General features: G+C 39.8%; 2 protein-coding genes across 2 annotated transcripts in view; both read right to left on the bottom strand.

The window, feature by feature from the left end:
- stk17a (serine/threonine kinase 17a) overlaps positions 1–9,696 on the bottom strand; it is a 45,727-nt gene extending 36,031 nt beyond the window's left edge. Inside the window, exon 1 of the mRNA XM_079601342.1 lies at positions 9,218–9,696. Coding sequence (XP_079457468.1) covers positions 9,218–9,375 — 158 coding nt within the window. The 5' untranslated portion in view covers positions 9,376–9,696. The remainder of the gene's footprint in view (positions 1–9,217) is intronic.
- A 3,947-nt stretch (positions 9,697–13,643) lies between these two features.
- Positions 13,644–25,563, bottom strand: part of hecw1a (HECT, C2 and WW domain containing E3 ubiquitin protein ligase 1a) — a gene marked incomplete at its 5' end in the record, with an annotated part of 60,877 nt that continues 48,957 nt past the window's right edge. The window contains 10 exons of the mRNA XM_079602459.1: positions 13,644–13,874; positions 18,522–18,720; positions 19,788–19,902; positions 20,010–20,156; positions 21,765–21,894; positions 22,753–22,851; positions 23,355–23,507; positions 23,649–23,762; positions 23,974–24,088; positions 25,336–25,442. Of these exons, the coding sequence (XP_079458585.1) occupies positions 13,763–13,874; positions 18,522–18,720; positions 19,788–19,902; positions 20,010–20,156; positions 21,765–21,894; positions 22,753–22,851; positions 23,355–23,507; positions 23,649–23,762; positions 23,974–24,088; positions 25,336–25,442 (1,291 nt within the window). The 3' untranslated portion in view covers positions 13,644–13,762. The remainder of the gene's footprint in view (positions 13,875–18,521; positions 18,721–19,787; positions 19,903–20,009; positions 20,157–21,764; positions 21,895–22,752; positions 22,852–23,354; positions 23,508–23,648; positions 23,763–23,973; positions 24,089–25,335; positions 25,443–25,563) is intronic.

Here is a 25,563-nt window from a genome sequence, read left to right on the forward strand (position 1 = left end):
AGTAGTTCACACTCCTCAGAATAAATAAAAAAGTAATTTTATGTAAGCTTTTATTTCAATTATTTTTATTTTCTATGCAGATTTACTCCTCAACAAAATCAACAATCAATCAATCAAGAGTGATCATATTATAACTATTCAAGTTATCTGATGAAAATTCCTGCACTATTTAAAGGCGACCTATTAAGACCCTTTTACAAACTCTTGCTGTAGTGTTCAGGCTCGACTAGAACAGGTTTTCCTGCTTGAATGTTGATTATTCTCCTCATATTCTCCATTGTTGCGGAGCTCTCTTCCCAGTCTGTCAGTAACACTCGGTTTACTTCCTGTCTCTATGAAGCCCCTCCTTCTGAAAAGCACACTGTGCTCTGATTGGTCGACTGGAGCAGTGTGTTGTGATTGGGTATTAGCAGCTGTTTTTTCTTCTAATACAGTGCAGGCCTAGTCTCTGAAGTGTTTGCATTTCCATAAAGCTGATCTCTTGAATCGGTCGCATCTCAATTGGTCTCTGACGCAAGTTACAACTCTTATTAAAAATGCATGACTTCTGGTTGCTTTATTTCTATAAATCACAGTCATCGCCAACATCACATCTCATCTTAAGGGATATTTTTTTAAAGGCAAGGTAGGTTTGGGATGGACTGTGCTGTGGCAGACATCTCCATTAATGACGCCTCGGCCTTCACACTGCAGTCGTTAAAGGAAAACTTTTAAACTTTCCCCCGTGTACTTTCTGTCATGCTACACTTCCCTTAATGCATGTGTTATATGAGGGCAGCGGCACTTTACTTTCTGCCGAGTGAGCAAGTGTGCACTTTAGCTAAACACCAGTTTCCCAGTGTTACTCGGGGGGGCGTGCTGGTTTTCTGAAGGCAGCATTAAACAGACACAGGCATCTAGAGGGGAGCAGGTAATTAGCATCAGCAGCCACTCGTACAGGAGCAAAAGCTCTTAAAGACAGGGAACAGAAACAACACACAAGTCCCATCAGCACACACACACACACACACACACACACGTTCACAGGGTCCTGGACCGAGAGCTGAGGCCTGTTTGTTCTGTGTCTGAGACATGGAGGCATAATGAACTCTGACATGTGACCCTGGAGAAGAGACAGATATTTTCTAAACGTCTTAGGAAAGAGCGTTACCTCATCTGAAAGCCTTTACGCTGTTGTTTTTGTGTGCGCGTGTGTGTGTGTGTGTGTGTGTTTAGACCTGACTAGGCCCTTTCAGCACCTCGCTTTTGTTAAGCAGTGGTAATTATGCAGAAAGCAGATCTGGTGTGCCGGCCATGCCGTACTGCAGACAAACAGATGACGTGTTCTGACAAACCCCATTACCCCAGTTTGGGCTGTGGTTTAACAAACATGAAACATTACATGGAATAAAGACCCATTCACACCAAGGATGAGAACTATAACAATAAAGGTATAAACTATAATGATAACGGCACACCGTTACACAGAATGATAAAAACATTGACAGCCAATCAGAATCCGCCCTTGTTGCTAAGCGCTCGCAGCGATTCTATGAGATTCTATGTAAACTATGGGAGTTTTTGTTATGTTTAGGGATGCACAATATATCGGCCACCATATCGGTACCGGCCGATATATGTTCACTTTTAATATTGTCGTTATCGGCCCAATAAGAAAATTTGGCCTATGTATTAAAGCCGATAAATAATGGATTATTTCCTTCAGCTGAGACACTTCAGATGCACACTGCTCAACATTAAGGGTTTGAAATATTGATTGGAATCACTTCAAAAAGGGATATACAATTTTGGATTTTGATTTATCGGCCAATATATCTGACTTCATATATCAAGAATTATCGATGATCAGCCTAATTTTCATATCGGTGCATCCCTGGTTATGTTTTGATTTAGGATTATGATTTCCAGGCATTTTTCATCAACGAGTGAGCAAACATTTAGGTGAGATAAATGTAAATAACTTAGGATAAGAGTTAGATAAGAGTAAATGTAATTAGGTGAGATAAAAAAATAAGCGTTGTGCGTATGGATTGTGCAAATCTGATACCCGGTATCCTAAAAGTTTGGACGTTGGGGTGGAATTTTTTCCCTTTTTCCCCGAACCCTAAAAGCCGCGGGGAGAAATGCCGGCGTGGATCAGGCAGTGTGGGACGCCCCATTCACAGCTAAATGTCCACAGGATTAACAAAAACACTAACCTAATATTGCTTTGAAATAATGAGGGTTCTTTGTTCATAATGCATATATTTGAACATAAAATAAGACGATTAAAGGCAAGACGGAGGCTCACTGACATACTTTAAAATATATTTAAACATTTTGTTAATCGACGGTCTAGCCTACTACCCCTGAGTAACTTTAAGGTTGCGTTACCCCAAGCCGATCGCGGCTCTCCCGGTGTTAGTGTTATTCCACTAGATTTATGGATAAGTTGTTTGATTTATAATTATTAGATTATAATTTATTTTCACATTTCACTTACCCTGCTGTGCATGAACATGGCTGTTCCTCAATTTGTGTGTTTCCCATTCGAATGGTCGGCGAATGAGGCGCTGCTGCTTGCGCTGGGCCGAAGCATATAGGCTTTAGCTTCAATTTAGATGAAATTATTCTCGAATCGGTTGCATATTATGTCGTGAATATATCCCTCGAATGCATACTGCAGTCCCTTTTGTCTCGCTCTCTCAGATATTTCACCTGTTCGCCAAAATCCTCGCTGAAACCAGACAACCTGAAGACCGAAAAATAAAGCAGCAGGACTTGACGATTCCCTTAAGCGGCCCAACAGCCGAACACTTGTTCAGACTATTGCTCTTTCATTTTGCACTTTAAAAAAGGTTGTTTATGTTTAGCCTAATTAATAGTTAATTATTAATATTTACAATTTAATATAAATGTTAATTTGTTTATTTGTTAATAAAGAATACTGCTTTATAATTATAAATTTCCATTGGCATTTACAAGCTACATGCGTTCTTGATCGCGCCTCCAGAGTGTGATGCGGCTGCGTGTGTTTTTTTTAGGGGGGGTGGGGGGGTGGGGGGGGGGTTGTCGGTTAACCGCCAAACCGCGAGATTTGTTGCTTCTTCACCGCGGTAAGAAAAAAATCCCACACCGTCACAGCCCTAGCACAGGCTGCACAATTTGGCAAATCATTCATGTCAAAGTTGGCAAAATATAGTTGGTATATAGACATTCGTGAGACAGGAAATTGACACTGGCTCTCAGATCATCATTGCCTCTTTCTGACACTCAAGCTCTAAAGGCTTCAATGACAAACTTGGCTTTCACATGACATCGCCGGCAGCCGCTACTGTTTCCATGGAGCAGATGTTGCCACTGGGCTTTTACACCCATACTGCATGAATGGCACGGCAATGATGTCATGGTATCCCACTCGGCTGCTAGAGCCGGGGTTCTCCAGAAAAGAGAGCAGAAAAGACTGGGGGGGGAAAAATATATAAATCACACAGCACAGATCCGTCAATCAAGCGGCAGAACGCTCCCAGAAGCCCCGGAGATTTCTGAGAGGAGGGCGAGAGATTCTCAGCTGATGACATGCTGCTTAAGACAACAGTGAGACTGTGGTGTCATCGCAAACACATCCCGCGCACATGTACGGCCGTAATTAAAAGATAACAAGGATTCACAGAGCTCAACACTAAAGCTGAACCGTGGAAGATCGAAGAAACTATCAAACATCTTTGAACTTTGAAAAGCAAAGCTCCTGTATTAAAAAAGTGGCATGCATTTCAGTTAGGGGTGTAGAATTACATCTTTTCAACACTAGCAAATTGTAAACGGCACACTGCCATTAACGAGCCTGTGACACGTCATTAAGAAACTTGGCACGTTACATGAAAAATTACACTTCTCATTTTACATGGAACTCTTCCCAGCAAATATGTCCGGCTGAATCTGCAGAATGGGTTTCCTTACAGACGTTTGTTGATCTAAAGCACTTGGCAGATGGTGGAGGACTGGTTCTGATCCGACACGACTGGGTGTTCCCGAAGCACAGCGGAGGACGACTGGTTCTGATCCGACACGACTGGGTGTTCCCGAAGGACAGCGGAGGACGACTGGTTCTGATCCGACACGACTGGGCGTTCCCGAAGCACAGTGGAGGACGACTGGTTCTGATCCGACACGACTGGGTGTTCCCGAAGTACAGCGGAGGACGACTGGTTCTGATCCGACACGACTGGGTGTTCCTGAAGCACAGCGGAGGACGACTGGTTCTGATCCGACACGACTGGGTGTTCCCGAAGCACAGCGGAGGACGACGGGTTCTGATCCGACACGACTGGGCGTTCCCGAAGCACAGTGGAGGACGACTGGTTCTGATCCGACACGACTGGGTGTTCCCGAAGTACAGCGGAGGACGACTGGTTCTGATCCGACACGACTGGGTGTTCCTGAAGCACAGCGGAGGACGACGGGTTCTGATCCGACACGACTGGGTGTTCCCGAAGCACAGCGGAGGACGACGGGTTCTGATCCGACACGACTGGGTGTTCCCGAAGCACAGCGGAGGACAACTGGTTCTGATCTGACACAACTGGGTGTTCCCGAAGCACAGTGGAGGACGACTGGTTCTGATCCGACACGACTGGCTGTTCCCGAAGCACAGCGGAGGACGACTGGTTCTGATCCGACACGACTGGGTGTTCCCGAAGTACAGTGGAGGACGACTGGTTCTGATCCGACACGACTGGGTGTTCCCGAAGCACAGCGGAGGAGTACTGGTTCTGATCCGACACGACTGGGTGTTCCCGAAGTACAGCGGAGGACGACTGGTTCTGATCCGACACGACTGGGTGTTCCCGAAGTACAGCGGAGGACGACTGGTTCTGATCCGACACGACTGGGTGTTCCCGAAGTACAGTGGAGGACGACTGGTTCTGATCCGACACGACTGGGTGTTCCCGAAGTACAGCGGAGGACGACTGGTTCTGATCCGACACGACTGGGTGTTCCCGAAGTACAGCGGAGGACGACTGGTTCTTATCGGTCACGACTGGGTGTTCCCGAAGTACAGTGGAGGACGACTGGTTCTGATCCGACACGACTGGGTGTTCCCGAAGCACAGCGGAGGAGTACTGGTTCTGATCCGACACGACTGGGTGTTCCCGAAGTACAGCGGAGGACGACTGGTTCTGATCCGACACGACTGGGTGTTCCCGAAGTACAGCGGAGGACGACTGGTTCTGATCCGACACGACTGGGTGTTCCCGAAGTACAGTGGAGGACGACTGGTTCTGATCCGACACGACTGGGTGTTCCCGAAGTACAGCGGAGGACGACTGGTTCTGATCCGACACGACTGGGTGTTCCCGGAGTACAGCGGAGGAGGACTGGTTCTGATCCGAGTTAAGTCTTGATCATCAAAATTATAACAAATAAAGGCTTGAAATATCTAGGGTTGGGCATCGAGAACCGGTTCCAACTTGGAACCGTTTAAAAAATAACAATGCCATTGGAATCGTTTAGAGAGAAAAAATTCGATTCCGATCATCGGTTCCGCGCAAGTTTTGGTTTCCATAGTGGCCACCGGATTTTTCGAAAGTGCTTGCCGCGCCCGCTTGTTCTGTTGCAGCCTTGGAGCACGGTAAGCGGCGCTCAAAAGTGTGGCTTTATTTCACTTTAAAAAAGCCTGAGTCGGCACTCCACAGTGCAACACTTGACAAACTGCATGGTGTACAAATTAACAAGGAGTGTCCAGTGGCGTAACTTTGTTTTAAAAAGTGGGTGGGACAGGTGGGGTGGGGGTTGGTAATACAATGCTAAATCACATATATGTACAATAACATTAAGTCCAACAATCGATTTAAATAGTACATGGGGTTTAAGTTGTCGTTTAATGAGATGTAATACATGTTGTCAGTGCCAATAATTATTGTATGAATAAATGCATAAATCCGCTGCACTTATTTAACGTGTACCTTAATGGTCCAGTGGTAGAACTTTCGTCAAGCGTCTCAGATGTTCTGGGTTCTAAACCGCACTCGTATAGTTATTTTTTTCTCATCAAAACAGATTATGCTCGTCATCAGTGGTTGTATATCAAGCAGGGACACGTTTGTGTGCATTATATTTTGTGATTTGACCGGAACGAATAGAGAGTCTCCTCAACGAATTGAAGCGCGCGTCCGAGTGAAGACAGTGCGGTGTGCGCGAGCCAGAAGAGAAAACACTGTAGGCTATCCCCGCCAATGATCGCACATTTCAGTGCTAGATCGTCTCTTATTTATCAAACGAACGACATGAATGCTCTGCTAGTTAACTGGAGATATTTTATTTATATGTATTGGAACATTCGGATCAAAATAAAATGACTCCGCCCCTCAAAGAATCGGAATCGAGAATCGAAAAGAACCGAAATCGAAAGGAAGAATCGGAATCGGAATCAGAATCGTTCAAATCAAAACGATGCCCAACCCTAGAAATATCTCATTTGAAAGCTTACAATCTCTAGTTTACATATTTGGTGACTGATTTTCAAAATACATTACAGAGGAGCCGTAATTTATCAATTTGCAACAAGAATATGTTCATACTCCTAAGGCGTGTTCAGACCTTTATTTTGAAATAGTGATGAACATGAAAAATCATGAAAGAATGGTAGAAACCTCAGTTTGTGTTCATGCCAAGAGTTCAAAAGATAGCATCCGTTCAATTCTTTTAGAAAAAAAGGTCTGAAAATGTTTTAAATATAAAGAAAACACTAATAGATTCAGCATTAGTGATGTGGCAGCGAGATATAATGCACATACGTGATCTTCTGTGTTTCTTAGAGGTTGAGTTCATTTCAAAATCTGACAAACTTCCAACACTACTTCTGAATAGGATGTCTACTTCATAAATTGTATGAAAATTGTGAAAATAACTAGTGGAGAAGTGTGGTACTGCGCCCAAACTAAATCTCACTTAACGCTTATTTTCTGAGATATCAACCTAACATTTGAAACACAACTTGTTCAGATTTTTGGCTTTGATTTTTTTTGTGCAGTTTTGGAGTCCACCAGGTTTTGAAAATATATATTTTATATAAAATATGAATAATTTTTAACATTGTACATTTTCATAAACTCAAACTTCTATAACTTTTTTTCTGTTTAACTTTCTAAATTTATTTCACTTCTACAAAAATCTGCCAAATGTCTTCTTTAAAACAAGACCAATCTCACATCTATATTCCAAAGCATTCTTGAATTACAACTATGTAAGTTCGGAATGTGCATTTCCATGTCTATTAAATAAAGGGGGGTGCAGCTTAACTTTCTGAGCACAAAAATAAAAAATAATCATTAGGAGTCTCTGCCTGATTCGCTCTAAATTGATATAAGATCAAATACATGGAATTAAGAGTTAAATATGATCGTATGAGGGTTTTATGAATGATTTATAAGTTGAAAATTATTTACATGTTGAAAATTTTTGGCACTCTTAAAAACTTTCAGTACGCCAATAATCAGAGTAAACATCTTAGTCCCTTCAGGAACCAGAAAACCTCAAGCATTCTGATAACTAGAGTAAATTAAAGCCACTAATTCACCTAAATATGTGCTGTGCTTCAGAAACAAATTGATGTTTACTTGCGGTTCCTAGAGAAGATCTACTTGGGTCTTAATTATTACTTTTTTAGTGCAGGTATTGGGCGACGACAATACAAAATAATGTGGTCTAAACAAAACGACTCTACTAACGGTCAATGATAACGTACTCTAAATAATGTGGGCTAACGGCAATATCAAGGCTAGTCTGATGATTCTCAGGATGGAAATCTGAAGCATTACTGTTTTGCACTGACATCAACCACTGAAGACTGAACATGTTCTCTATGAGCACAGCCACCAAAACAACAGCCAATCACATCCCTCAAATCCCACGCTATTCGGGAAGCCGAGGAGAGAACACGCTTCACATGTTAAACTCATTTCAGATTAAATAACATGTCCGAGAGAGTTTGTCTTGTGCGACTAATACAACATCATTCTGGGAGCATAGAAAAATTATAAATAAATAAAAAAGACTTGAACTCCAGCTTCAGTCCATCATGCAGAAGCTACAGTAAGTGTGCATTAGCTGTACATCTCACGCATGTCGAAAGCTAGCTGTGCTGCATTAGGCGTAAAATAATACACATGCCCAAATCTTTTAGTGCTTGCATTGCATATCCCGTGTTGTCATAAGTGTTGAACTCCGACAGAGACTTGGCAGAGGAACAATATTGTGCCCTGTGTGGCTTAAAAACCACTGAGCCCTGGCATCCATACTGGTGCCATCAAATGTGTTCCCATCATGTGATCCAGCTTGAGCACAGTAATGCTCTGCATGCCAGCGCTTACAGGGTGTTTCATTAGATGTCGGTCACAGGAGCAGATCAATGCATCCTGAGGACATCTGAACGGCAGAGCAATGCCAAATCACACTCATAAAGCATACAAGTCATGCATCACACTTTGTGCAGCATTACACTGATTGCACTGTGACTGACTGCAATGGCAGATCCATCAAATAATGCACAGGGAATTAATTTTCAGTGTAAACATTTACAATCCACATACTGTATATTATTATTAACCAGACACTTAGCACTTATTAATAGCATCAGGTACCAATTAGAAGACAACATTAATACTTATTAATCCAAAAAAGGCACAATTAAACCTAGGTTTATATATATATTATAGGGCTGTCAAAAAATTAATCGTGATTAATCGCATCGAAAATAAAAGTTTGTGTTTACATAATATATGTGTGTGTACGGTGTAGAATTATTTATATAAAAACACACACAATCATGTATATTTTTAAGAAAAATTGGTTACATTTATATATAAAATATTGATATATAATATAAATTATATAAATGTATATACAGTATATAAATGCAAATATTTCTTAAATATATACATGAATGTGTGTGTATTATACATAATAATTATACACAGTACACACACATATATTATGCAAACACAAACTTTTATTTTGGATGCGATTAATCGCGATTAATCTTTTGACAGCCCTAATATATATATATATGAGCACGTGCATCAGATTAAAACCCCCAACTTCTGATTCGACTGACACAAACACAGTCAGTAGACAGTTTAAGACAGAAGCAGTATTTACATTTTTTCCCCTTTTAATTATTATCCAACGAACTTTAGTAATATACAAAATGCACATATTAACGGAAGTCGTATCTCACCTGCCGAGTTCTCTACCGGGGGTGACGTCATAGCGCTCGGTGAACGGCTCGCTCCGGATCGCGGTTCGGATCTCGCACAGTAACCCGGACCGGTTCTGACCCGAGTCACACCGAACACGGCTTCTGGACTCGCTCGTTCGTGGACATTCAGGAATCATAACGGCTGCTGATGTGTTTTATTATCTCTGTACTTATACCTGTTTTTTTACCTGCAGCCCAGTCCACTTTACACAGCGAACCGAATACTATCACTCGCTTAATAAAACAGTTTCTCTCGCTGAATTTAGACCGAACATGGAAACGTGTCTAAAATATCAACTGTTGTTACTGTCATCTTCGGTTAAAAGTCCTCCTGAGTGAGTTTGATGTGGAGACGGTGATGAGAACAGCTTTCCTCCTCAGCTCGCTCCCGCTTCTGTGAGAGTAACTGAAGTCAAGTTGCTCCTCGGACTCCGGTTGCCGGGGCAACCGGCGTGATTGACAGGCCTTTCCACCAATCACGATCAAGTACTTGCCGGTGGGCGGGAGGAGGTTTTCCTTGACCAATAAGAGACGACCAATTGATTAATTAATAAAAATGACTCTTGTTACAGTTATAAAAATACGGACGTTGGGCTTTTTGTGAGAGGAAAATTAAATCGTTGAATGTTTATACATGAAGCGACTGTAATCTGAATGTATACACTTTTTATACATACACATTTACCTAGTTAATGAGGACGTAATACAGGCTTTTATTCTAAAATCTAATCGTGCATTTTTTTACATTTTAAAATGGGGGGGAGGGGGGGGGTAATTCAGACATTAAAACTTATTGTGGTGTCATTGCAATAAATGTGCACCTTATCTGATAATAAACACCCTATGTGGTTATTTAAGCAAAACATTCCCTCTTTTTATTTAGGTGACCAAGTGTTAAATGTGGTAAATGAAATAAAATACTTGGAATAATAATCTAAATGATAATGTGCGGAGCCAGTGCTGCAAGTTATGGACAGGCAAATATGCTGGCTCGGAAAATGTATATAATGTGAACAGGTGATGTTAAAATAGCACCTTTTAGAGCTTACTGTACATCATTGTATCGGCACATATGGTGTAGATATAGTAAAGCTAAACTGAGAAAGCTTATTTAATGATGCATTCAGAATATTGCTTAAACTCCCAAGTGCAAGCCAAATGTTTGTTTCTAGTGATGTCCCTACATTGCATGCTGTGTTAAGGAATTATAATTGTATGTGTTGATCGGCTGACTCGAGAAATATAACCATAATGCTCTTAATGATCCTATAAGAAGTGAAGGTATAATACACACTGAAGAGTGCTTGTTGACGGGATTCTTCACTGGAGTGTGTGAGGCCCTCTAGTGTTTGAACTTGAGTATTTATGCATGCATTGTTTTGTAGCAACTCACCACATAAGTGAACATAATTAGGCTAATGCATACAACAAAGTGATTGTTTATTGACATTTATGTACAACAATTTGGGGCAAAAGCAAAGTCTGTTCATCTCGAACAAATTGACATCAGGAAATTAGGCTGATATACAGTAATTAGTATTCATAAATATTGATATTTACATTTTCATTAACAATTGAAATCATTTTCATTGGAAGTAAAGGGTTTTCATATGCAATTTCATGAATTTACATTGAACTCAAATACAAAAAGAATATAAAATACAAAACTGCCAACGAATAAATAAAAACAAATGATAAAAATGCATCGTTGTGACATCATTGTACAACAGCGAACGGTCAGATAGTCTTTTCACAATCTCTGTCAATCAGTAGAACAAGTTACGCTTGATAATATGCGTTTAATACACAGATTTAATTTGAACGGTTTCATAGTTCATGACAATAAATGCAATGATACACACTATCATAAAAGCATGCATGCATTAAATGCTCCTGACACGATGATTGTGATTATCAGAGACGTTGGGCTGTAAGTGTCCAACAAAATGCAAATAAAAAAAGCACCACTTAAGATATTGCATACATATTAATAATAATAATAAAAAAATCTGGTTATCTGGTTCTTGTTTCCTGTAGTAATATTATAAATATGACTCAAAGTCTGTTTGCATTTACAGTTACACTTATGAGGGACAAACCAAGTCATGTTCCTAAAGCCAGAGACGAGGACTTGACCGTATGTGAGCCTGGACCACAAAACCAGTCACAATATTTTAAATTGAGATGTATGCATCATCTGAAAGCTGAATAAATAATCTCTCCAGTGATGTGTGGTTTGTTAGGATAGGACAATATTTGGTCGAGACACAACTATTGAAAATCTAGAATCTGAGGAGCAAAAAAATCTAAACATTGAGAAAATCTCCTTTAAAGTTGTGCATTTATGTTCACGATTGTGCTGCATTCACTCACAAAAATACATGTTTTATATATTTACGGTAGGACATTTACTAAATATCTTCATGGAACATGATCTTAATATCCTCATGATTTTTGGCATAAAAGAAAAATGGATTTTGACCCATATAATGTATAGTTGCTATTGACACAGATATACCCGTGCGGCTCCAGACTGGTGTGTGGTCCAGGGTCACGTTTCTACTCAAAAACAGAATCCTTTTTAGTGTCATCAACAGATTTCGAGCCATGTGATTAAAGCAGGCACACTATATCCTCATGAACCCTGCAGTGTGTGTGCAAACTCAGTTCAGGGATTATAAGAGAGCAAATATGTGCAGTGGTTTGGAGTTCAGCTGATGATATGGTCAGTGGATATGTTCGGGATATACTACTCATATTACCCATATTATTTATGCAGCATCCATAACGACGTGCACAATGCCAACATACATACAACATAACACCCGGGTGATGTTTTACATTGGCTGCAATGCACATATATATCTAGAGCACACTGTGTGGAGTATTGTATCCCATAATGCAATGCGCCAGTTAACTTATAAGTAACAAGATAATTCTGAGAAATTTTAATTTTCACACATTTAACTGTTTCGGATATGATAACATGCTAAATTATTAAACATGCAGAGCGTAATGATGTGTGCCATTCTGCACTTCTGAAGTGCTATATGTTGCATATTCTACATTACCTGAAGTACAGTATATAATGTGCAGTATTCATAAGCAATATGGGTTACACTTTATTTTAAGGTGTCATTGTTATTATGAAATTATATATTTAAGAACTGAGTAATATTAATTAACAACATGTACTCTTTACTATAGGGTTTGAGGGTTAGTTGCATGTAATTATGCATAATTTACATTTATTACTATGATAAGTACATGTAACGTATGTAACAATGACACTGTAAAATAAAGTGTTACAGAAATATGTTAGTATTATTCCATTTCAAACATAACCAGGCACTGAAAGTCCCAGTTCACCACATTATAAGGGAATAGCCAATCAGGAAGGAGATGTGGGAGCGAGCGCGGCACAAGCTAACGCTCAAACTAACGCTAATTAACACACGGTTTAAAAGTTTCCACACATGCCATCATGACGAAACTTAGTTGCCATATCAACACTATATAGAGAATTTTTTTTTGCCAAAATTACAAAATCTTCGGAAGATGCTGAATATTTATGTAACCATAGCAAAAGTCAATATTTTTACTTATGTTAATTTTTCATCTCTGTGTTTTGTTTATTTTAAATGAGAGAAATCTGATGATATTTTAATCTTATCTGTATATTTAACAGTTGATATAGTTGTTTAATGCTGATCTCAGCAGAACACACTCGCCGGGTTTAAATCCCAGTTGCACAGGCGGGGCATGTTGTCACAGTGTTATAATGAGCCCCTGATTATTAAAACTATTGACTATGATATTCTATTCTATACTTTTATGAATTCTATTGAGAAACCATGAGAAAAAGGTGAATAAAGACTGAGAGAGTTCAGACATTATTAATACTGCTGTATCGCTTTTGCGGTGTGTTTGTTGTCAAACTCAAACTTTTAATGATTAAAAAATGATATTATTTTAATATGAAAAAGTGAATTGTATTTTATTGACAAAATATTTTAGTTTGTCTTGTATATTTTTTGATTAGATCAGATAACATTTGAATCTGTCATATGGTCATGTTATAATGAACCCCACCTATGGGGCATGTTGTCACAGTCCACTTCCATTCTTTCAGGGTAAATCAAGAAGAAAGTACACACTGTATTAATAGAACAAAACCACATACTTTTACAAGACATGTGTGAAATGATGAATATGGGAAAAAATGACTGAGTAAGTCTAAAGAGTGTTATGTTGTGCCCCGCTCTCCCTGATGTCAGTCGGTTGAATAAAATGTCAGTATTGCATACATGTGGCCTTTGACCCCAAACTCCAGCAAATACAGTAAAGTACTACATATCTTGTATTTTAGTGCAGAAACATGCTATTTTAAGTCATTTAAAAACAAAATGCCCAATTTATTTACTTTAAAAATCTCTAAAAAGTCTCTTGTGGCTTGAGTTATTGAAAAAAAAATTATTTACAGTAATAAAAAAAAAAACCTATTCTCAATCAAGTCTCACTTCCTCACTCCAGACCAAAGGTGCTGGTCTCCTCCACAGCGGTCAGGAGTTTCTCGTACAGCATCGTGTGCGATGGATAGGGAGGCAGATCCAGACGGTTGAAGCATGTGTGAGCCCTGCAGGACACACAGATACAGGGGTCAAAGGTCAAGAGGGATTTCATCCTGGCCTCTCAGTAAATAGGCGACATAAACACTGCGTTTCTGACACACTTTCCCCATCGTCGTCCCAGCAAAGCATGTGAAATTCTGTATGTGAGTGAGGCATCTGTGTGCGTTCCATCACGCTGCTGACGCTGAACACACACCGTGACAAACGGGGACATACGGGGTGTGTGTTAGTGCTGACGGGCCAGCTTTGATCCGCAGTCCTTCTGTTTGCCAGACGAACCGGGAGAAATCCTGTCCAAGGTGAAACTCTGGATGCAAATCAAGCCCGAGTGAGCTTTTAACAGCCGGTCTTCAGGACCACACTACACTTTACAATACGGTTTATTAGTTAACTAACATGAGCTGACTATGAGCAATACATTTGTTACAGTATTTAATAATCTTTGTTAATGTTAGTTAATAATAATACTCTGTTAATTGCTTGTTTATGTTAGTTCACGGTACATTAACTAATGTTAACAAATACAACCTTTGATTTTAAAGGGGTCATGACTGGCTTTTTAAAAAAAATGTATATTGTTGTCTGAGGTCAACTTATGACGTTCGCTTGGTTTGTACATTTAAAAACATTAAAATGAATCAGTAATCGGCTATTTTATACCCTGGTTTTGAGGCTAGCTCCTGAAACGTTTTTATGGGCATGTCGCACTGAAGACTGGGAAGTAAACGCCCACTGCTATGATTGGATAACAGTTTTGCATATTATAATGAGTTTCCTGTAATGCGCGAGTTGGTGGGCGGGGCTAAACAGGTGGTGTTGAAGTGGGCGTCGCTCTTCTTCTGCGGAGGCGGGGTTTGATACCCTGTGATGTCACAGATCCCCACTCTGGAAAGCCTGTGGTTCGCTGGGCCTGCTGTCAATATCAGATTTTATTGGACTAACAAGGAAGTTTTCAGTTCTGAAACTTACAGGATATTCTGATAGTGTGATGACCTCCTATATGTCAAAAGCTCAAGGAAAGTTTGATTTCTCAGTTCATCAGCCCTTTAAAAATGTGTTAGTAAATGATGAAATTAATATTATCTAAGATTAATAAATACTGAAGAAGTATTGTTCATTCTTAGTTCATGTTAAAGGGTTAGTTCACCCAGAAATGTAAACTCTGTCAGTAATCACTCTCCCTCATGTTGTTCCCCGTAAGACTTTCGTTCATCTTCGGAAAATTGCGATTTTTTAAATTAAATCTGAGAGCTGTCTCACTCGTCCATAGGCTTCTAACACGAAGAACAGGTCCAGGCACTCAGTCAAATTTTAAATGAGGAGAAGGATAAAGTTAAAAAACCTTTATTAAATATGGCTTAGGTCATTTTAAAATACACAAGCCAACATGTTTCGACCAAACAGTGGTCTTCTTCAGGGCAAAGTGACACAGAGAATAAGAGTGACACCAAATTATAAGTTAAATCCCACCCATAATCCGAGAATTAACCTAATAAGGCCTAATACAATCTCTTTAAATACATTTCTTCTCCAGCTAACCTACTTTGAGGGAGATTTCTCCCTATTGTTTCTTTGTTATTTTCACCTGCTGTGTTGCTCATTATGTTGGTTCCCCTATCCTGTAGACCTGATTGTCTTATTGGGTTAATTGATTGTATTAGGCCTTATTAGGCATATTCAATAAAGGTTTTTTAACTTTATCCTTCTCCTCATTTAAAATTTGACTGAGTGCCTGGACCTGTTCTTCGTGTCTTTGGATTTTTTTCCCTACCCCAAGAGCACCTATCACAAACTTTAGTACTTCACCTGAACGCCTGGTTGAACCTCTTACATCTCCATAGGCTTCTATTGTAATTTAAACTTACCGGCCCAGAAAGATAGTAAATACAAGGTGTTAAAGGGCACCTATTATGGAATTTTGAAATGTACCTTTCATGTAGTGTGTAACATAGATCTAAGTAAACAAAAACATCCTGCAAAGTTTGAAATATGAAAGTGGACCGTATATAAAGTTATTGTCTTTCAAAAGTAAGAGTCGACTCGGAGTCATTTTTATGAATCGTTAGAAGACCGAAGCTTTTTCTCTGACTAGATGATGTCAACTTGTCAAGTTATTTGAATACGATACGCCCACTTATTGCGCTCCAAGGCCAGCAGGGAAACATCATGGCGACGAGACGCTGTGTTCTGAAGTGCGGCTCAAAAGACAACTTTTTTCATCTGCCCAAGGAGGAGCATTTGAAGACTAAGTGGCTACAATTCATATATACAACTATACCACAGAAGTATAGTCCGAGCCTTGTGCTTTGTTCGCGCCATTTTGAAGACGATTGCTTTTTAAATGCAATCAAACTTGGATTCGCGAGCCGGTTGATATTGAAGGAAGGTTCAGTTCCAAGTGTATTTGCATCAGCTTCCTCCTCCGTATCACAACCTGTAAGTGTTATTAATAATTGTTGCTTTTATATTTTATGTAGCATGCTTATAATTATGTTGTTTGTTGTGTAAGCACCGTTTAGCTTCTAGGTCTTCAATGACAATTGTATTGAGATATGTGAAGTGTTTGTCGTTGTTTTCGGAGTTGTCTTAAAGAATAGAATAATACCTCGTAGTAACGTAACTACATTTATTTATTTATTTTGTAAAAACGTTATGTTTATGCATCGGGCTAACGCAAACAAAGACTGATTGTGCTTTTACAATATGAACTCTGGGCTATGCTCGCTAACATAACATTCTTTATCTTATTTTTAGTTTTTTACTACAAACTACAAAGCAGTGGACTATAATCATTATTATAACACGATTTAATTGATAAAAGCATAATTGTACTCCGTGTTAAACAATAAGTATTATCTATGTAAACACTGCTGGGTCATCTGACCAATCGCAGATTAGCGTCGCGCAAAGGAGGAGTTTGGAAAAGTGAGTCGTTGAACGAATCATTTGGGAGTCGGTGAGCAAATCAGGTAAAAATAAATGCATATTATACGACATCAAAAGTGTTTTTTGTCATTGCATGCATGTAAAACTGTTGTTAGAGACTCCCTAAACAACATTAGGAACATTTTAAATGTCATAATAGGTGCCCTTTAAATAGTCCAAGTGACTACAGCGGCTCAACCTTAAGTTTATCAAGCGACGGGAATACTTTTAATGGGTAAATAACTTTACTACATTTCTGGGCCGGCAAGTTTCAATTACAATAGAAGCCTATGGAGGAGTGAGACACTCTCAGATTTAATCACAAATATCTTAATTTGTGTTTCGAAGATGAAGGAAAGTCTTATGGGAACAACATTTTTGGTGAACTAACCCTTTAACTAAGGTAGTTAACTAATGAACCTTATTGTAAAGTGTTACCGATGACACTTTGTCATCTCGGTTAGCTTTATTTACAAGTCTCAGCAGTATGAAAAGGCTTAATGGGGGTTTCCTTTGGTGTTGTGATTGAATTGCACATGGTAGGCAAACAAAACATTAAGCTTATAGACGCCCACACAACGATCTGCTGGTTAAAGTATTAATTGGGTGATGGTGTCCTAAAAACATCCAGTAAGCTCTGTGCTTTTCATTTCATGTCTCTCATTTGTTTCTTTTCACATCAGAAAGTAGTCTGACTGTCAAATATAAATGGAAATGTACGGATCTAAAAGCATTCCTTCAACCAATTCTGGTTTTAAAATGACATATACAATTCTTTCCATGAAATGTGAGATATGAGGAATATAATGGCAAAAATCCTTTGGTTTTTAATATTCCGCCCAGGTCTCTGAGCCTTTCTGTGTAGCATCTCTAATAAAGCACACATGCTAGTCATCTAAATGGTAATGTACTCTGTGCATATTTTGCTAAAAGTTTGTTTTGTCAACTTTTCTTTTTAAATCTTCTCAACAGACCAATAATATTCAAAACATCATCTTTAAAGAGGCATTTACACATGTTTGTATCTAGAATGAGAACATCTCATTCTAAAGGTTAGGATTATGATTTTTGGGTAGTCCTACAGAACACTGTGAATGAACACTTACTAGCCCCCCAAAAAAGAAAGAAATGACCCAGATTAACTACTTCATATACACACACACACACACACACACACACACACACACACACACACACACACACACACACACACACACACACACACACACACACACACACACACACACACACACACACACACACACACACACACACACACACACACACATATATATATATAAATCCAGCATCTCCTCTCTTCTTCTTTCATCCTCATCACCACAAATGTGTTTTATGAGGACAGATCAACACAGTACAAAGAACATACATTTTTTTAGGATGTTGTAAAATAACAGTCTTTTCTGTTAACCAAATGCTTTTTAATCTTCGCTATTGCTTCAATGCAAATAAACAAGCACGCCGTTATTTGTTGTGTAGTGAAGTGTGTGTTCAAGTAAGCAGATATGAGCAGATTCTGTGCAATACGCTGTGTTTAATATATCATGATGACTCACACGAACTTCTCCAGCAAAGTGAGTAAACATAATAAGTAACACACGTAATTAGTCAGTGATTTAACAGCGTTATCCACAACAGTTGATTTTTACCCGCATTTGGCGGGTGTTAATTTCAAACCCTGGTTATGGAGTATCTCATGCAGTGTATACCTTGGCAGAGAGGTTATCTTCCCCCACTTCTCGATGCAGAAGCGCCTCAGGCCGTTGCTCCCCCGCAGCGCTGCGAATCCCTCGTAGGGGACGCTGGACGTGCCCGTCACGAACTGGAGCAAACGCAACCTCTGCTCATTATTGAAGCGCTCCACCGCGGCCCAGAACCAGCGCATCACAATGTGCCCGTCATGGTAACCTGGAGGGTCATAGAGATAGCAGCAAAGTTAAAGGTGAAGTGTGTCGTTTATGCGACACTAGTGGCGCCTAGTAGAATTGCATAAATAATGCCAGATATTCAAACCACTTTGCAAATGTCCCTTTAGCCCATCGCGTCTCCCCCAACTCAAACATCACAAACACGGCTCTTACGGGTGATTGTGAAGGCATGTCTCAACAGGTAAAAGTAGGCTACTTTCAATAAAAGGTCAACATATTAGTAATACTGTTGCAATGTGGCATGAGTAAGTAATTAAGTAACTAATAGGTGACTGGACACCCCTGCAATGGAGTATAATTTTAGCATGTTGCTAAGCTAACAATGGCACTCTAAAAAGCATTATAAATAGCACACACAAATATTGTGTAAAGTAGTCCTTTTGTTATCCTTCCCAATATCGAATGTAGTCAAGACAATTTTGTCTTTACTGACCTTGTCATAATGCATTATGTGAGTGATTTCTCCATTAAGGAAACTAACTCAGAGTTTGGTTGAAACAAATTTAAATTATGTAAAGTATAAGAAGAAAAGAGAATGTGTCCTAGTAAAGGAGGCCCTTCAGGGGTCTCTATCTGAATGTGCATAGGCTGTGCAGGAAAAGTCAACAGAAGACTCCAGAGTTTCAAGTGAGGTCATCTCGACACTGTGAAACCACAACACCGCAGGGTTATATGAAATTCTACAGGGCTCACCCGTTATGCTTTCAATGTCAACAGCTCTGTCCGAAGTAATGAACTGCAATCTAAACAGATGGGATACTTGTTTTGGCATTTGCGGTGGGGTAAAATACTATTGACCCTCCATAGTAATTCACAGCAGAGGACATAAAAGAAAAGTGAAACCACTTCACATGGAACAAATGGTAAGCCTGAGCAATCAAGCGTCTAATCACTAATGAAGACCATGTGAACATTTTTCTCCAGTAATTAACGATTTATGGATAGTTTTGAGCATTTTTGGAGCTATATTGACAATATTACCTACTGTTGACAGTAGTTCCCATGTCATTTTGTTAATTTTTAAAGACACAGTAGGCATCCGCTAACCTCCTCTATATTCTGTGTTGGATCTCCAGTCGTTCAAATCGATCTCAGCCGTTCCTGCAATGACCAACTCCAGCTCCCGAGCATCGAACACCGAAACCAGACGGGAGTCTACGACCTGCATCGTTAAAAGGTACATCTGACATTCAAATATCTGAATCTGATTAGTAAATACTCGTTTCACTAGATCTTTGTGTAGACTGGCTACTTTTCAAGCTGACGTACCTCATAGAAACCTCTTACAAGGGCTTCGGTCTGCTGCATAACCCCCCTCTCCACCCTCCATCTGGCCATTCGCTCAATGTATTCCTTCTTGTTCTTCTCTGTCACTTGGATATTGGAGCCCCCCGACTTCAGTTCCCTCTCCGTCACCTGTCAAACGACGTAAAAGAGTTTTAAAGGTACAATATGTAAGAATTTTGTAATAAAATATCCCAAAATCACTTGCACAGTGTGATATATTTCCTGCAGTTGTGTACTTACAATATCCCAAAAGTTCCCAAATATTTTTAATTTCAGAGGAATTTCAATTTGAAATAATTTGCCGTCCCGGAATCTCTGTTCACTCTCGCCTGTCACTGACGTAATATCGGCGTTATCCCTGGTTTCCGGTCAAGTACTGCCATAGTAACTACGGCGACAGACGTGGACAACTGCGTTACGTCTAGCGGCACGCTCACGCTGTTGTTTCGTTCAAACATTATGGACCATGGCAAGCAGACTTTGGCACAAAAGGAAACTAAAACGAGGATCAATATCAGCGTGGCGTTTTCGAGATGCAGAGAGTTAGCGTCCGTGACTAACTTCGACTCAACAGAGACGCAGCTCTTACATGAGCTTTATTAGACAAGTGAGCAAATGTACATAAACCTAATCAATGTTATATAGCTCAACATGATGAAATGTTGAATGTTCTAATGTTGATCTAGCTTACTGCTAGTCTCATATAGCAAACGAACTAACACATAGAATAACATTATAACTTTAGTGTGATAGCGAGTGGAACAGCGTTGCGTTACCTTACAAGTTTCATCCGTCTAATAAACTGTCCTGTGTGAATAGTAATTCAGCACTTGCATGTAGTTTGGTAGAATGAAATGTCCTTATTCCTTTATATCCGCTGATTTCTGTCTCTCATTAGCACTCGCGCCCTGCTTCATTCCACAGTCACGTTAAAAACATCAATGTATTCACTCATCCATAAACATTATTAGATCCATTAGCTTGACGACAGGATCCATAATTCCGCCTAATGCTTATGTGTCATCAACCTATGCCTTTGTTATTGTTAGAGGTTAACGACCCCTAGCGGCAAAAAAAATAATACATATTGTAGCTTTAAGGGTTGGGACAAACCTTTGTTGCAGCAGAAATAATGTTTCTAATTCAGTATTAGACACATGGCAGGTTAAAAAGCATTGATGCACCCTCAGCCACCTTTTTGTTCTAAAGGTGAATTGTGTCATTCTTTAATGTTAAAACATTTATCCCAGATTAATATAAGTAACCATAAGTAAGCCAGGGTTGTCCAAACCTGCTCCAAGATAGCCAGTGTCCAGCAGTTTAGCTCCAACTTGCCCAAACACTGGACGTTTCTAGTGAATCTTGATTAGCTGGTTCAGATGAGTTTAATTAGGGTTAGAGCTAAACTCTGGAGGACAGTGAATGAGCTAGAATAGACACCCTACAACTACAGAAGAGTGTAAACCAGTGTTTCTGGTCCTGGAGCCCCCACTGGGATTGAGAAACACTAGTGTGGACACATGGTTTGTTTTGGTGACCCCGACGTGCCATCCTTTACACCTTTAGTACAACTGGTAACCAGGTTTGGTTTGCTGTAGGTAATTGAGATGCCTGAGAGCGAGACTAAACTCTCAAGTTTCTTCAGTACTGATCAATGATCATTATCAAGGCAGGCATTTTGGTAAGACACATGAAAAAACATCTTCAAGGTGCTTTAAAAACTGAAATATCCAGAACCTGTCCAAAGACCTCCTCGTTGACTGTAAACGTTAGATCCAAGATGTCAGTGATATCGTTGTCCTTCATCCATTGTAAGCTCTGGTGGAACTCCTCATCCAGGTATTCCAAATCACTCAAATCCGTCACTCTACGGACCAAATAACACAGACATCCAATCAAACGTCATCATTCTAGACTCAGCACTTGGCTTGATCTAATGTAAATGATGTCTCCTACTGAAATATGCAGTAGAAAACCCATGAAAGATTAACATTATTTTAAAAAATCCACATATTCGTTTAATACATATTTTGGACAATGGGGGGCGCCATATTAGGTGCGCAATGCATTCTGGGTCGATGACGTCAAATGGTTGCACTCTGTGAGCTACTGGCGCTACCTGTTGCTATTTTTACTGCAACACAACTCGGAATATAAAAAACTGATACAATTTTTTAGTAAGAGACATAATTTACGTTATATTAAGCCATACAAGTCTAAATACCCGGGGTTCACTTTTAAAGGCTGGAATACACAACACGACATTGCCCACGTTTTTGCCCCCGATTTACAGCCTGGACAAGTTGAGGCTAGATGCCTAAAGGTCAGAGAGAGTCTACAGATTTGAGTTCACATATTCATAGTGAAATACATCATATTTAACAGAAAATTGCATAGTGTATGATTCCATGACTGCATAGACTATGATTCCATTCAGTCAGATGATATAAAATATGTTTGATATTTTGAGGCACTTATAGATTTATAGATATAGAAATTTTATTTGATATGTCTCTCCTAGGAACGAGGTGCATGTTTCTGTGTGAGTGTGTTGTGTTTGTAATGACCTGAAAGTCAGCAAGTGTCATTTACTGTATGAAGCCCAGTTTTTCCCTGGGTCGTTAAGTGTGTGATATGTAGTGTTTTAAAAATCTGTTCAGAAGTCGTATAGTGTATTCCAGCCTTTGTGGTCTCATATTGACACTAAAATACCATTGATACTCACAGTCTGAGCAGGGCCTTGTAGAAAGGACGGGTGAAGAAAGCATCCAATAGATACTGGTGGATCAGAGCCAGACCCAGAATACGGCCACTGAAACGGAACCTGTGAGGGTCCAGCAAAACATTCATATCATAATGTTCTATACATGCTCTATTGTAATACATATTCTACAATTTCAGCCTTTAAAAATTCTTTACCTTGTGGATAGGGCTTGAAAGTCAGACACCGTGACTTCAGCCAACTTTTAAATTCAATTCAATTTGTGATTTTGAACACTGACATTCACCAGACGTGTCCTTAGCTTGGATAAAGTTCAAGGCAAACATTGAGAATTTGTCTTTGTATTTAGTTTCCTAACGCTATAATTTACTCAACAAGAGGGACGTTTTCCCTGTCAGTCAAAATCCCGAAATGAGAGACGAAACAAAAAAGTAGTGTGCCCGCTTCTACATGGCTTTCTTTCCAGCTGACCAGAAGGCATGCAGTTCCTCAACCACAGACCACATCAACCCGAGAACTACAAAGTTGAACTTCAAAAACATTCCAAGTCTAAACAGCCGTAATTAGGGATTCGGAGAGATAGTAAGGTAGGAAGAATTTCTCACCATTCCAAATGGTTCTCTACAAACGCAGACATGGGGCTGATCTGCACCATATACGTGTCATTGGCCGAGTACTCAAACAGACCGTAGTACGGGTTAAACATCTCCTGGGACAACAGGAAAAAGAATTCCCGCGACGGGCCGCTGTAGTCCAAGCTATGGAGAGCATGAATGCCATATGTTAGATCAGTTAAGAGTGCAAATTGAGGTTTGAATGAATGTCACTAGCATGCGTGTGAACGGTCGTCTCATCTGCCGTTGTCCTGATCTGCCGTGACTGCAGTGATGTGCTCTCACCCTTCCTCGCCCACGAAGGCGATGTAGAGCTTGTTTCTCTGGAGCTCTTTACGGGAGTAGGCCATTACTTGATTAAAGGTGCCTTCCAGTAAATGTTCCCTTCGGATGATGAGCCTTGACAGGATCACAAAATTAAACCATATAAAAATCTATGTAAATCATATCTATCTATCTATCTATCTATCTATCTATCTATCTATCTATCTATCTATCTATCTATCTATCTATCTATCTATCTATCTATCTATCTATCTATCTATCTATCTATCTATCTATCTATCTATCTATCGCACATTCATAATGAGAAACCCGCAGGCACACTTACTTGATTTTCCCGGGCCCCTGACCGTAGCCTTTAGCCTCCAGCTTTCTGTAAAAATTGCGCAGTTTTGCCTGGAAGTCTCTGCGGTACGGAGCAGGCGCTCTGGCCCTCTGCAAGCCTGTCAAAACACACAACACCACTGCATATAACTACACATCGCTCTATGTATGAACATGTCCTTATTTGAAAAGGTCTTACAATTAATTAAAATAAAATAAAAGCATGTTTTCATAGGCAAGAAGCCAAAGAAAAGATACATTTAATACAACTAAATTTTCTAGGGCCATCAAAGAGAAAACAACAAAGCAAATGGAGCAGGAGCAGAATCATGCTGTGAAATAATTTTAGTTACACTTTGAGCTTTCTCATCAAACACTAGCTATCAACCGAACCGAACGGGCTCATTAAACCAGTGCTATCAGCACAGCAGGACTTCCAGCATGAAATGAAGTCGCTTTAACTCGTGTCTCGCTGGGGTGTGAGTGTGTGTGATCAAGCACATTTCTGAAAGAACCGTCTTGACGAGAGGAATGACCGAGAGCCGCTGTGATTTGTTTAAACTGATGCGGGGAACGATTACTCTTGCTGCTTTAGGGGAAGTTTTTGGCAAGCAGCGCTACACACAACACACAACACACTGGCTCATGTTTCCACACACTTTTGAAAGGGCTTTTAAAAGAAAACTTAGATGTTAGTTTCCAGATGTTTGCTACTGAGCGAAAGAATATGGTTTATTAAGAACACGTCACAATATTCCTCATTATAATAATTAATGCGCAGAATAAAGGGGCGGGGCCTGGTTGAGTTAGTTAGTAGTGTTAACAGTGCTAACCCTAACCCTAACTGGTGGTTATGGTAAGGGGCGGGACATTTCCCAAACACACTCGAAGTGCTCGACCAATCACAACACACTAATCCAGCCGACCAATCAGAGCACAGAGTGCTTTTCAGAAGGAGGGGCTTCATAGAGACAGGAAGTAAACAGAGCGTTACTGACAGACTGGGAAGAGAGGAGCCGCAACAATGGAGAATATGAGGAAAATAATTAAAAAATAATTTAATTGATTAAATGATCAAAAACATCAAGGCTTAATAAGTCATAATAAGTCCCCTTTATTGTAGACAAAATAACGTTTTAGCACATCTATAGTCTTTCTCTTACATGAAAACGGACCAAAAATAGTGATGCCTTTTCTTGTATACATTTGTTGGCTACAAAGTTAGAGCTATCAGTAGTTTAAAATATATTCTAGGTATAGCCACCCGTATCACTGTTGCCCTACTAAATGATCTTAAACTAACCCGATTCTAAAAGTCATGCAATTAAAGACGAAGTGATTTCCAAACCCTTGGATGTGATCATACCAGGTGAACTCTGAGGCGAGGATCCGGGAGAGCAGCGAGGAGAGAAGCTCAGGCCGGGGTGGAAGGAGTGAGACGGGATATACGACATGATCTCCTCATCAAATAGACTGCAGGACAGAGAAGACAAACATTCAAATGTACCCTGGAGGTTTGGAATAATTTAGATGTGCATACGAATGATTTCTGAAGGATCATGTGACACTGAAGACTGGAGTAATGATGCTGAAA

The sequence above is a fragment of the Phoxinus phoxinus genome (genome assembly GCF_949152265.1).
Source record: "Phoxinus phoxinus genome assembly, chromosome: 24".
In the NCBI taxonomy this organism is placed as follows: Eukaryota; Metazoa; Chordata; class Actinopteri; order Cypriniformes; family Leuciscidae; genus Phoxinus; species Phoxinus phoxinus.